General features: G+C 45.5%; 1 protein-coding gene across 2 annotated transcripts in view; it reads left to right on the top strand.

The window, feature by feature from the left end:
- Positions 1 to 14,625, top strand: part of Insc (INSC spindle orientation adaptor protein) — an 81,642-nt gene that overhangs the window by 47,159 nt on the left and 19,858 nt on the right. For both annotated transcript variants that reach the window (XM_028778221.1, XM_028778222.1), the window contains exon 7: positions 13,275 to 13,446. In XM_028778221.1, coding sequence (XP_028634054.1) covers positions 13,275 to 13,446 — 172 coding nt within the window. The remainder of the gene's footprint in view (positions 1 to 13,274; positions 13,447 to 14,625) is intronic.

Here is a 14,625-nt window from a genome sequence, read left to right as displayed (position 1 = left end):
CCAGGGTACTGACTGAATGTGAATGTATAATGTGTTGTGTGTACTTGCTTGCATGGTGACGAGACAGATAAACTCAATGAAGGGAATGGCTAAGCTTATGTGATGTGTAATACACCATCATGCTGGCTCCTGGAAATCTTTCCTGAATAGTGACTAAATGGCCAGATGAGGTTTGCTTCTTATTTTCTTTCATTCTGGCTTGGTAGGGCTCAGTAGGTAACATAGAGGAGTAAGTAGGTGGACTGAGATAACCAGACCTTCAGAGGCAGTCAGATGCTTGGCTTTAGTGAACTTTGGGGGTAGCAGGAGGAAACCAAAGAAGAAACATAGCAGTACTTTCATGCTCACAGCTGAAAGCTGCAGCTGCAATGGCTGGAGGCAGTTCATTGCCCCCATCTGACGCTGCTCATAAAAACGCTAGGATTCTTTAGCTCATCTTTTCCAGGGCTGAGTTGACTGAATGTCAGATGTTGCTTTCTGAAGATGAGGGAAAAGGATGGTAACCAATGAGACGCTGTGTACTGGGGCCTGGGCTATTCCAGTGCACATGTGCCTTCAATATCACACCAGTGACTTATGGGCCAAACACTGTAAACACCTCCTTCTTCTCGATGAGGAGCCAGAATCATAGACAGTTTTTGTGGCTTGTCAAAAGTCACCTGATTAGCAAATGTAAGAGGTAGGATTTAAGCCGTGGTTCCAAAGCCACTCAGCATCCCTGCCTTGCTTGCTTCATGAATACTCGGAGAACACTAAAAAAATTCCTGTGACTTAACTCAGGTCCCCTGGCCCCCACTCCAAAAGGAAAAGAAATGATAGGCATTCCTCTCCTCCAAGTAAGATTGCTAAGGGTTGATAAAGTCCTGGTCTCCTTCAGTCACCTGCTTTAAGTCACTCACTGCTGCCTCTTCCTTCTGGCTGTCAGTCTTTCACTTCTAATCCACCCACTTGCCCCTTCATACTGTCCAATGCTCACTCTCCAGACTTGTCCTTTCATCATGTGTCTGTTGGGAAGCCATCTTTCCAGTGCAGCTGAGCCCTGCAGATGTTGAGAGGCAGGCTGTCCTTCATCTAAACTTGATTCTCCATGCTTGGTAAGTTTGGAGAACTTGCAAGTTACTTGGGATAACTTCCTGAACCTCTTGGGCACATTCCTGATTTAAAAGCACTAAAATCTCATGGGACTATTATATATATGACACTTAGTGCACAGTGGGACTGAGTCACAGTTCTCATGATTGTGGCGGGGGCAGTATTAATGGTAAGGGCTTTGGGACAGACTGGACTCTGGGAGGCTACTGTCTATAGGAGGAAGTGGTGTAGCCGGTCTGAAATGGGGACTGCAAAGGAATGGTTCCCTTGGAGCTAGGCTCAAGGTGTTGGTCAGGGAAGGTCTTTCCAGAAGACTGAAAGAGTCTTTCCTGTAGAGATCTAGTTTATTTCAGCCACAGGCTCCACTCTGTTTTGGTACCAGGATCAGTACACTTCTAGAAGTCAGCCATGCTTTTCCTGGTCCTTGGCAGACAGTCATGTCTCACTAACTGATCCCATGCTAGGCTCAGGATAGAAGGTAAGCAGTTTGCTCCAAAGGCCAAGTGTGGAGAGCCTGAAAGTACAGATAGAGTGGAGGCTGGCTTGTGACCTCAAGGAGGCCCCCCTCCTTTCAGAATTACTGGATTCCTGGTGAAAGAGACCCAAAAAGCCAGTGGAGACCTTGTCCCAGTGGGTGTATAGAGGTGCTTAGAGGTAGCAGGGGAAAGCAGTCTTTGGAGATGCAAAGGACACTGTGGCTGTCCATTGATCTGAGGGACTCCATGCTTAGCGAATCAGGGGAGCCCAGAGAGATGGTAGTGTTCTCAGAACCACATTTGGGAGATGGCTAGAGCAAGATGACCCAGATCCCAGAATGGAGTGAGAGCAGACACTCCCAACTCTGTCAGGGTTCACAGGTCAGAGCTGCTTTCCTGACACCACAGACTGGCATTGCCAAGAGCTGCATGGTTTGTGGAGGAAGAAAGAGTCCCAAGGAGTTAGTTACTTCCCTCTGACTTTTGGCATTGTCTTCTGTGCAATGAAGTGGTACTTCTCTTGTTAGAGGGTAGCAATACATTGAGTCTCCAGTTGGAATCTGTGCATGGGACGTATGCTGCCTATGTCTAGCTTGTTTGTCCTACAGGGTGGTCTATGGAGACTCTGCATTGTCCCCCCAAAGAGACTGGGTGCCAGTGATTTTGCAATGGCCATAGGAGAGTTCCAGATGTGACTAAAGTAAGGGCCAGGTACTGCTGACTCAAGGAATGGGACCAAAGATCAGGCTTAGTGCTAACTGAGCACATGGTCCAGATGAGGAGCTGGACCTGCAAAACAGAAAGATACAGGTCTAAGGCCATAAGGGGTTGGGAACTTTCCAAGCCGAGTGGTCAGCCAGCTTTAGCCAGCTCTCAAGACAGCTCTAGAAGTTTCTCTTTAGCATTAGACAAGAGAAAGTCTTACTTCCTGAAGAACATTCTTTTATTTCTATCCCATCACCCCCTCTTTTTTGGTGAGAAATAAGAAGTTAGTTTACTGTGTCCTGGAGCCAAAAAGAGAGTTTAATGAAAATCGATAAAGAAATTAAGGATGATCAGGGGAGGTAGAAGCACTCAATTTTAAGTCCAAGGAAAAATCTCTGGGGTATGGGTGGATGTGAGAAGGGAAACGGCTGCTTACCTCATTCAGCAACTCACCTTTCATGCTCTGGGGTGCATGGAAAATAGAGACAGGGAGGTCTAGGCAAAGACCCTGGGCAGGAAGAAATGGGCTTGGTGGTAGCGGTGGGGAGGGCCCCATTGCCTGCTTGCTAGGAGTCTCTCTCCACTGTGCTCTGCTCAGCGGTTATGAGTCAGAAATAGTACATTTAAAAGAAATTAAGCGGTTTCTCCCATCCTTTTGCCCTTTTGAATCTCACGGTTGTTATTCAAGTAAGACAGGGAGTGGTGATCGCCTCCATTCTGTTTTACAAAAGTTTAAGTTGAAGCTGACAAGAGTAGACACTGGGAGGCACAAACCCAAACTGGGAGCCCTGTGCTAATCCTGTCTCATTCACATAAATTCCTCCTCCACTCCACGATTCGAAAGTGGCGATAGTGGCCACAGTGTGCAGCCCCAGCACCAGGCAGGGGCTTACTTTGCTAGTTCCAGTCCTGATAGTTAAGTGAGGCTGTGTGAGGAGAGGGGGCTGCGGATGCCAGGTCTTTGATTTGACTCACAGACCCTTCTTTCCCTAGGAGAGGCTCTTGATTAAGAGACAGGTGTGCTTGAAAACAGACTCCCACCGCCCCCCGCCCCCCCGACGCTGCCCTCTCCTCTCTGGGGCTCAAGTGCTACTTCCACCCCATACAATGACTTCAGCTGCCCTGGGAACAGGCTGGGACTGAACCGAGAGCCTCAGGGCTACAGTCAGCTGCTAGCTGGGTTGCTCTGACTGGGGCAGGGCAGAGGAGGGGAAAACCGTGACCCAATATTCTCTGAAGGAGTGTGGCTCTTCCCCTTTCCCTTACAATCTAACTTCCAGTCATCTCCCGGAGGAGGAACAGAGAGGATTAAGACTTCAAAAAGTAGAATCCAACTGCCCCCCTACCCCCTCCAACATCCCGTGTACCCTCTTGCTTTTATTAGGATTCCACTGATATGGTGGGCCAGTACTGTTCAGAGTGCTAGCTGGGAGCTGCAGTTTTCCAACCTGAATTTGAAGGGTTGGAGCTGCCTGGAAGTCTGGATACCTAAGTGATTCACACTGGGGCTCTATGGGACACCAATGTGCTGTGCAACAGCGGCCCCTGGCGGACAAGAGCTCCACTGGCAGCCCTGTCAGGCTGCCTAGGGCAGGCATTTTCCTGGAACTGCCGTGGCTACTGGGCTCTGGGCCCCAGCATCAGCAGTTAGGACCAGAAGATATATACTGTGATGTACGAGGCGGGCAGCGGTTAAAATTCAAGACAACCAGTGTATCTTACAGGGATATTATCCTCTAGGTGAAAGATGCAGACAGATCTTGCAATCTACTATGTCCCTAACCCCTATTGCTGAGGCTTCCCCAGAGGATCAGCTATGCGTCTTTTACAGTTAGTTAATTAATTAATTAATTAATTAACCAATCATGTGTAATAGAGTGACCATGCTCACATGCCAAGGTGCACATGTGGAGGTCAAAGGACAGGAGGTCTTGGAAGAGCAAGTCTTTTTTTCCTTCCGTTATGTGGGTTGAGGGGATTAAGCTCAGGTCATCAGGCCAGGCCTCTGGCTCTGCAGTATGTCTGTGGGCACAGAAACCCTCCTGTCTCTCAGGTTATGACTAAGCACGTTCCCTGCAGTCACTGCCCACTGGCATGCAGGACTGAGATGCTGTCCAGCTACACATGTAACCTTGAACCCCTCCTAGCTCTTTTGAGGTAAAATTGGAGTGATTATCTTCTGCATGCTTTTAGTACAGACACCTGTGGCCCCTTGTGTGGTGTATTCTCATGTGAGGCCTCTGCCTCTGCTGGACCATCTTAATGGAAGGTTTTCTTGTTTTTGTTTTTTTCTCACTTCTGCTTGTTGACTTTAAGTTCAGAGTCAGCTCTGATCTCCTTCCGAACAACTCTCTTGCCTCTTTGATACTCTTACCCAGAGCTCTGCCTGGGCTTCCCCACCAAGGGACACTATCTTGATAGCTGCTTTGACTTTCCTTGCACACACACACACACACACACACACACACACACACACACACAGTACATAGCCACGTTATTCCTACTACCAGTCATAGGGGTGAGGTTAGGTATAGACAGTCTTCCTTGCAAAGCCTCTGCTAGCAGTTTCAGAGACCTGTGTGAAGTGAAGGCAGCAGATGGGAGAGTGTGGGTCGGTCCTTCAGCAAGGAAAGAATGGCTAAAATATTTGAATATACTTCTGTGGGATATGAGCTATGTCCCATTGCACTCTAGGGACTCATGGTTTGTCCCAGAGTCTCCTCTTTCCCTCCTCAGACCCCAGATTCAAGTCATTGCATCTATGACAATAGGCATAGGATAGACATAGGAAGCTAGTGGTCCAGGATGCGGAGTCAGTGTGAGACAGATGAGATAGAGAACAAGCACTTGAGACTGGGGATGCTTTCCGGGTAGAGGCTGCCACTCTGGCATTAGCAGTGAGGCCTGTTCTCTCTTGGCTACTGGTTCTCTAAAGAACCATAAGGACATTTCCCAAATACCATTTAGTAAGTTTTCTGGCATCATGTCGAGTATGAATTTTGTAAGACACAGTGTGATGTAGGAAAATGAGGGGGTGTTGACTCTCTCAGCTGGGAATTCTGGTACCTGTTTTCCGGGTATGTGTGGGGATGCTTCCAGAGAAGCCATTGCGGCAGAACTTGCAGTCCTTTGACCCTGTGTCCTGCTTTGGAAAGCTCCCTTCCTTCTCTGTGTGGTGGTGACCAGGGGTGGGAAGACTCAGGTCTGTGGATAAAGTGTTACTTAGTGTGCACTTCCTCCTTAAAACCCAAAGGACTCAGAAAAAATAGAAAATTGGGTGTGAACATGATGCTGGTGCTGTGGTAAAGAGAGGCCGCACCTTAGGGAACATAACAAAGGAGAATTGACTGGGGGTAGAGTGATGCTTTTGGCTGCCAATGCTGGACTGTCCTTTGGCTTTTGAGTGGAGAAACACTTTTAGGAGGGGAACAAGGGTCACAGGATTTCTGGCAGCAAAAGGAAATGGGAGACTGTGAGCATCTGTGAGCATCAGTGCAGATCAGAGTGGAACTGGACCAGAAGGATGCCCTTCCTTTGACATTCTGGTACTGACAGTGTAGAGCAAGTGGTGATGAGCCTGTTGGTCCCTGGCAGAGAGGGAAGGACTGTGAGGAAAAAGAGGAGGCTCACAGGGAAGGGAGACAATTTCCAGAGCTGTGCTGGGGCCTCTTCTTAGACCAGTTCAGAAGCACAGACAAAGATGCTTGTAGATTTATGAGGTAGTCCTCCCCCGCCCCCCGTTTCTCTGATAAGTAACTATTCAGAGCACTGTTTCATATCCTTGTTGTCCATTTTGTTATCTTGGGGTTTTTGTTGTTGTTGTTGTTGTTGAAACGTCAGTCTGAGATGTTTACTCATTAAAAAACATTGGATCATTTATCTTGCCTTATTGATTTATAAATTTAAAAATGCATTCTAGACACAAATCACTTTTCAGATAGATATATCGAGAATAAATGTTGTCAGCTTGTGGTTTGCTTTATCATTCTCTTAATGTTGTCATTTGATAAATAGAAATTCTTGATTTTGTTAAGGTCCTATTTATTGATCTTCCTTTTTATAGTGAGTGCTGCTTCTGTCTATTTAAGAAATCTTCGCTTTCTCCAGAACACTGAGGATATTCTTCTGTATTTTGTTTGACACTGTCCTTGTTTCATTTCTGTTCTTGTGAAAAGCAACTTAGGGGAGAAAGGGTTTGTTTGAGTCGGCAATTTTAGATTACAGTCTGTCACTGGGGGTCAGGCTGTCCAGTGCAGTAGCTCTAAGGAGCTGGTGACATAATATTTTTAGTCAAGAGCAGAGAGTATTGAATGTATGGGTCCTTGCTTGCTTGTCCTCAGCTGGTTTCCTTCTTTGTTATATTGCCTAGGGATTGGTGCCACCTAAAATGGGCCAGGTCTTCCTAAACTGGTTATCAATCAAGACAAATCCCCACAGACATGACCCACAGGCCAATCTGGTTTAGAAAGTTCCTTATTGAGACTTTCTTCCCATGCTGGGCTGTGCACACTCAACGAAGCCAGTCATCACAGGGAGGCTCATTGGTTTGCTGTCCACATTCTGACTTATCACTCACTTCTCTTGGTGTGAAACTAAACTCTTTTAGTTTTTCACACATACAGTTAGTCAGTTGAGCCTAAGCCGTTTATTGAAAAGACCATCCCCAAGTCAAAGTGATAACTTCATGTAGACAAAGTGATGAATACAGCCTGTCTGCTCTCATAGTTTTCTTGGATCATCCTTTTACCAATATAACACTTAGTCCCCCAATTTTTAAAAAACAACAACAATAACAAAAAACCCTCAGTGTTGAGTTGTACAAATACTCTCTTTGTTCCTTAAGATCATATTGGCAAATCTTTATATTTCTATATTCATTTTATAACCAGCTTGATGGAGTCTACAAAATACCTGCCAGTACTTTAATTAAGAGTCCTTTATATTTCTGTATGTTTGACATCTCAAACAAGTAGGGTAGTCTGATCAATGAACATAACACACCTTTCTCCTTAGTGTGGACTTGTGGATTGGGCACCCCCATAGATCTTTTAAATACTTATTCATAGCCATGTTTTATGGTAATATACGTGATACTTTAACTATTTTTTGAAATCTTTCTGTATCCAGTGGTTGTGCTGGATCTGCTCAGACATTTTAGTAGAGTGCTGACCACTTCACATTTTTCTGCACATCTGAACCACGTATAAAGGGCAGTATAAAGAATAGCAGGTTTGCTTCTTTTCAACCATTGTTTCTTTTCTTGTGTGATCACATTGGTGAGATGAAAATGCAGGTGATGGATTCCGTTGTCTTGCTACAGAATTAAAAAAAAAAGGCTAATGTATCATTGACTAGTTCATTGCTGTGTATGATGTCTCTTGAGGAAGTCAAGTTAGAAAGCAGGCACTCTCCAAACTCTGAAGGCTGTGTCAACTCTCTTGTACTACAACTGTCCCAGGACACTGGTACTCAACCCAAGATGTTCATTAGACTTACATAAAGAATTTTTAAGGTAGGTCATTAAAATAAAAATTCATTATATGTGTGTGTGTGTGTGTGTGTGTGTGTGTGTGTGTGTGTGTGCAGCCTGGCTGTTCTGGAACTTACTTTGTAGACCAGGCTGGTCTCAAACTTAGACATCTACCTCCCTCTGCTTCCCATGTGCTGGGATTAAAGACATAAGCCACTATGTCCAACTAGTATTATAATTTTTAATATTTCCCCAGATGATGGCACTTATCATCTGGTAATCACTGACCTAAGCACTTTGTCTACAACCCAGGTGCCAGCTGGGACTCCATGGAAGTTTGTTGAAAACTTGGCATTTTCATATAGTACAAAGCTAGTAACACTGATGAAGGAACAACCACTCCCACACTTTTATTTGAAATGTGCTTTAAGGAAAAATTCTCTGCTAACAAAGGAATTATTTTCTAGTTATACTTCCGAGTGATTCAAGCCATGATTGCTTTCCACTAAAGATACTTCTTCCTACTTTCTTTGCCTGTGCATCTTCCTCCCTCTTATTGGCTTTCTTTCCCCTGAGAGTGGCCACATATCCCTGCTATCCACTCTTCCATTTTCTATTATGATTTTATGTTTGTGTTTATTCACTTGTGATTGAAATAACAGGAGAGGTGAAGTAGAGCCTGGATATGTTGGCTTAGGGGAGGATGTTGTTACCTTTTGGAGGATTGTTTACTTTCTGTGGATTTTTATTGAGTTGACATCTCTGCCAAAAGTCTAAAACAAGTATATCATTTTATAAGGGGGCCTCGGACCACAGGCTTTGCCATGACTTTATCCTAAACCTTATCTCAACCTGTTCATATTTTGCTTTCTGCTTCGGAACCACATGATACTCTGCCTTGTCCTTGGCTTCTGTTTGTCTTTGTGTTTCTCTCTGACCAGAATTAAAATTTCCTTTTAACGTATGATATTCTAGAGGAACTGACACATTCTTCCTGGACCCAGGAACAGGATTTCAGTCTCTTTAGAATTCTCATTTGTTTTGACGTTTTCTGTAGATCTTAGATGTTTGGGTAGATGGAGTCATGAAGGAGGTAATTAGCAGTCTTAGGAGCTGGGCATAGTGTGCATGCCTGGCATTGAGGCACTTGGGAGGCTTGTGCAGGAAGATTTTTAAGATTGAGGCTAGTGTATACTCAACCAGGGGTGTGGGAGGCGAAGGAAGAGGGGGAGAAAGTAAGGGAGGGATCGAAGGAGAGAGGGAGGAAAGAGACTCTGAAACTCTTGGTACTTTTTCTTATGATCAAGTTTTCATCACAGTTATACAATTCTTTGTTATAAGCCATCTCTGACATTGACTGAAAACTAAACACAAAGCAAAAGCAAAACAAATGCTCTAATACAACATCAAGATGTCTGACTAGCACCAGCGATGTATATGATGGGCCTTCATATACAACCCGTGTTCCTTCAATAGTGTATAATGGCCATCTCTGATCTCTGACACTTTTTTTTTTGCAATCAATGGGAGACTGATACTCATAAATTTGACATCATTTTCTCCACTTTGAGTGCTCCAGATGCCTGAGTTTCACATTTCTTCTACCCTCAGTGAGAATCTCTGTGTGCCAGACTCCAGGTCCATGAGCCCTGCTGTACAGGTCCCAGGACCAACCTCATCTCCACATATGCACCCACCCACCAGGCCCAGGCCCACCCCACTCCATGTAAGAGCTAATTATCTGTAAGTGCTTTCAGCAGCCATTTCCTTAGGAATGTGTAAGTGCTTTGGTTAGAAGACTCTCTTGGCACCAACTTTACGACTAGCGATGGGAAACAGGCAATTAGGGGCTGGAGACAGTCCTGAAATTGGACTAGTGTTTGAAGGAGCTGGCCTCAGGCAGGACTGCTCCTCCGCCTTTCATAGGAGCTGAGCTGAATGACCTCCTTTGACCTGGCCATTTCTCCAGCTCCTCACTTTCTTTCTCAAAGGCTCCATAGAGGGAGGCATGGTCCAGGAGATTAGAAACAAGGACCAGAGTTAACATGCTGTCCTGTGTGGCCTGAGTAATCTTAATCTCCTTGATTCTCTGCTTGTTTCCTCATTGTGCCTTCCATACTATAGTCTGGCTGTTGAATCCTCTGCTGGGTGTCAAGGACCTAGAGAGATCAGTGCAGGGTTTACCCTGAGGGCCTCAAACTAGAGAGTAATGTGCATGTCACCTGAAGAGACCATACTGGGGATACATGTGATTATGATTAGATCACAGTGGTTTGGCAGCTGCAAAGACAGAGATGGCCTCTGTCTGGGGAGGTAGGTGACCTGACCTGGGTCTGAAATAGGAGGTAAGAAGGAAATGGGGATGACACTTCAGCTTTAAACAAATTAGATTTGAAGCACTCATGAAGCACTCATCCATACTAACTATTTTTGGAAATAAACATAAAATGACTCAATAGGGGTTTGGAAATATAGATGTCCATCCTGTGGGAAAAGGGGCAAGATTTAACTCTGAGTGTCACTGGAGTAAGACATCAAGGCTATGTGGATTTGAGTCCAGTTTCCAATACAACACAGAGTGGCCGCAAAAGCTGGTACGTAGCTGTCAAGGGGAAGAGGCTAAGAGAGAAAGTAGAGAGAAGCTACGAGCTGAAGATGACACAAGCTTTTGAAATGAACCATGCTGGAGTTCTGAGAGAGGAAGCCAAGATGGAGAGAGGTCTCAGCTGTAGGAGTAAGGACTGTGGAAGAGCAAATGAGAGTGAACGAGTTCTCTGCGAACTTATTGTTCTCCCCCACCTCTCCCTCAACACCAGCTTTTTTCTTATTTCTGCCAGCCTGTGGTGCTACTGGGAGCTGGTAAGGATTAATGGAAGGAAGTCAGAACATCAGCATTGCCCGAAAACAGGACCCCGGAACCCTGGCTTTTCCTCTTTCTTAACCAGCTGACTGCCATAAGGTGAACGGGCCTCCCCTGTAGCAGGCTCCCATGATTCACTGTGCTGCCATGAGCCTGAAGCAAAGAGGCTATCAGGGACACAAAAACACAGAAACCAGGAGCCCAGACAAACCTAACCTCCTAGTGAGGCAATTTTTCCTAGTATTTTGTACCAATGAAGGAAAGCTGACTAACTAGTTAACCAGAGGCCTAACTTATGGAAAAGACTGCCTAAAGGGACCTCAGAAGGAGTCTTTGAGTCTCTGAGTCACACAGAATTGAGGAGAGGGCCTCCAGGCATCAGGAGAGAGCTAAGCCACAGGTGGGTTGAAGATAGAATGATGGCCTCACCATGGCGGGCACTGCCCATGTAGACTCTCATTGAATAATTGCAATATTCCATTCAAGTTGATGTTTCAAATACTCATCTTAAGAAAAATGAAAGCCATTAACACTGGCATTGAATTTTAGGATAAAGGCTCAAAGGAAAAAGAAGACTGTTCAGGTTGTAAGAGGTAGTCAGGGTTCAGACTAATAGGTCTAGCCTCAGTGTCTGCCCTTTCTGATATTCTAGAAATTGGCATGAGTGCTAAAAATCTCATAACCCAGTAATAGGAAACCCTTGGTGATAAGTTGTAGTGACTGGACTGGATTGGAGCTTTGGACCTGGTGGTATGTGTAGAGACCGGTTTGTGTGGCAGCCTGCTAGTGGCAGGTGAGGGAAATCAGCAGGATCAGAAACAAGGAAATTTGGCTCCTATTTAAAAAAAAAAAAAAAAAGCACAGGACTGGGCACTTGGTCTGTACTTATCAGGCCACAGACCTACTTCTAGCCTGGGCAGATGGGTTCATATTTGGGCCTTGGGTTTCACTGGGTCCTGGGACCACCAACTCAGATTTGCTGAGCATCAGGGCAGCATACTTGTTTGAGTCTAACTGCTGTTTCAACTGATTCAGAGACCAGGGTAGCAGCAGTAACTATAGTCAACAAGTTTGAGAGCATCGGATCGATGGAGATACTTTCCCATTAGGGACCTCGGAGCTTCTTAGCAATACTCTTGATTGATGCTCGAAGGAGGAAAGGGGATGTGAGCCAGTCAATTGAGAGGCTTCTTATGTTGGCAATAGAGCTGCTTCCTGTTTTTAGGCCTACAGCTGCCCTGTGGGCTCAAAGAGACCTCTCCAAAGGCCTATTAATAAAATACCTGGCCTGAGTCCAGTCCTGCCAGGGGCCGGCTGACTACTGTTTGTTCCTTTTATTAAGCACATCCAGGTGGGTTTTACTGTGGACTGTTCCCTGGGCTCTTGTTTCCACATTTGTCTCCTTTGAGTCTGAAATTGCCAATGGCTTTCACAGCTAATGGACCTCTCAGATCCCAAGAGCCATTTAAGAGGAGGTGCAGGACTGGGGGTGGAGGTGGAGGTGGAGGTGATTAATCAAATGAGAGGCAAGCTCTGGGGGCCACTAGAGCTAGTGGCTAGAAGTAAGGATGTAGAGACGGGGCTTAAGTCAGTAGCAGATGGCAGACATCAGTCAGGGCATCTCCTTGTTCATCCCTGGCCTCCACTCCACCTTCAGTGCTGGTCCTCCCTCAACCTCCTAACATTTTAGCTCCTGGAGGAACTCAAGGTACACTGTAGCAAGACCCTGCCCCCTTCCTCTAAAGCCCACCCACTGACTCCTGGTGGAGGGTGGGTTTTAAGCTCAGGTGTAACCTCTCAGGAGGAAGTTCTTTTCAGAACCCAGGTGTTGAAGAGCAGAACATTCAGTCACAAATCCATGAGTTTGAAAGTTAAGAATCCAGGAGGCTGAACAATATTTTGTAAGTTTTCCTTTCTGTGACATGAGAGTGTTTGACACAGTGATACAATGACACTCTACTAAGTGTGGAACCTGGCATACTATAGGTACTCTAGCCATGTCTTCCGTTACTGTGCCAGGATCAGGTCTGACTGTGGCAGGCCTAGGAAACAAGCCTTTTTTTCTGACATATGTTTCCCACAAGACCTGTAGCTCTCTGATTGGGCAGGGAGAGCAAGGTTTCCACGGAAGCAGTACACTGTTTCCAAGGGAAACGCAGTGGAGGACCAGAGCGGGGGGGGGGGGGGCGGGGGGGATGAACATGGCTGTAAAAGGTGAAAATGACAGGAGAGACTGGTCTGGGTAAGGCATCAACTGTTTTGACCATCTGCTGACCTCTTGCTGATGTCTGAGGGAGTAGTGTCAGGGATGTGAAGTCACACAGCATAAAAGATGGAGCCTGGCTTGGAGCTCAAGGTCAGAAGATCCCTAAGTAACCATTGTCTCTACTGCAGTTTGCAGTGATGCCTGGCCAAGGTCAGTCCCTAGACACTTGACTTGCTGTCTGCTATCTAGAAAGTCTACGAGGGGTCACTTATCTTTCTTGGGCTCAAAGCAGAAGTAACTTTGGGTCATTTGGGAAGGGGCTCTTCTCAGATTTTCTCTGACTCAACAGGGAGTATGAACTCTTCTCAAAAGGGTGAGAGGAATTGGTTCTGTCTCATGACTGTCACAAGCAGTGACACTCTCCCTTTCAAGCTACACTAGGAAGTTCTTTCTCTCCATCTGCAGGTGGATGGTATCCTGTGCTTGGCAGACATCTTGACTGATGACAGCCACTCGGAGGCCACTCGAGCTGAAGCTGCAGCCGTGGTAGCCCAGGTTACCTCCCCACATCTGTCTTTCTCCCAGCACCTCACTAGCTTTCTGGAGAACATGGAAGAGATTGTGACAGCCCTTATCAGTGAGTTACCCTGGGTTGGGTGGAATACCTAAGTGGTGGGACTCAGCATGATTGAGTGTCTTCAAGAAGGATCAGGAGGATTTTCCCACCTGCTTTACTCAAACTTGCAATCTGATAGTCACGCATTAATAGGTCAGAGGCAGCTTTAGGGAGCCCTGTGATTAAGAATCTCCTATTGAAATGCAAGCAGCTCTTTAGCATTAGCTTGCAAATTTAGGGACCACATAGCTTTTCAGAGGGAGTTCAGAGCATGGGAATCAGAGACAAAGAGGGACTCAAATTTTGACTTCAATAGGGTTTATTCCTAAAATTTCAGTTATGGCACCTAATGTCAGTAGCAGTAATAACTGGCACAAGAGACTTCCCAGAGAGAACTAGCATAGCACAACGAGATGTAGGAAATCTCACCTTTTGGCCTTGTACCATGGGGTCATGAACACATTGTTTCTTTTTGGTTTCCCTATTCGACCTATGCATGCTTGGCAGGAGAGTCACAGTCAACTATATAGAATATTCTCTTTTTCTAGCCTTTCCTTTGCCAAACTGCAGAAACTAGGATTAACCAAAGTAACTCCCAGGAAACTTCCCTGGTGAGGTCCAAGATTCCACTTCCATTCATACCTTTGTTACTGACCATCTCTAGATCCTTCTCTTGTTAAAATTAAATGAAAATTAATTAGGTCAGGCTCTTGGAGTTGTCACACCAGGGTTGGGAATATCTACAGTTGTCTGGAGTTACAGGCAGTGTAGGATGTTGATACAGTAGTTGGAACAGCCAAACTTTGGTTCTAGCTTTCTACTTATCCATCAACAAACAGTTTCTGGCCAGTAGCCCTGTGAGGGATTATGTGGGATTCTACCACTCACATACCAGGGCATCTTGCAAATCTCACTTGACAACTTTCTTCTGATATACATTGAGGGGTTGTAACCCATATCTTTAAAAGGGCCTTCTGGTTCTAAGATTGTACTGTTGAGAAAGAACTTTGCATGTGGGAAATATCAGTTAGGTGGACTTTATGGTCGACCCTGCAACCTGCAGTAAGCTGACGAGCACGTGCACAGACTAAATGTGGACACACATGGGTGAACCACAGTTCATTATTGCCTTGTAGGGAAGGCTGACATATTTTTTGTTTTGTTTTAAAACTTCTATTAGTTCTTTGTGACTTACACATC

This window comes from Grammomys surdaster, unplaced genomic scaffold (genome assembly GCF_004785775.1).
Source record: "Grammomys surdaster isolate TR1022 unplaced genomic scaffold, NIH_TR_1.0 330, whole genome shotgun sequence".
In the NCBI taxonomy this organism is placed as follows: domain Eukaryota; kingdom Metazoa; phylum Chordata; class Mammalia; order Rodentia; family Muridae; genus Grammomys; species Grammomys surdaster.
Note: the sequence above shows the minus strand (reverse complement) of the source record. Positions and strands in the feature narration are given on the sequence as shown.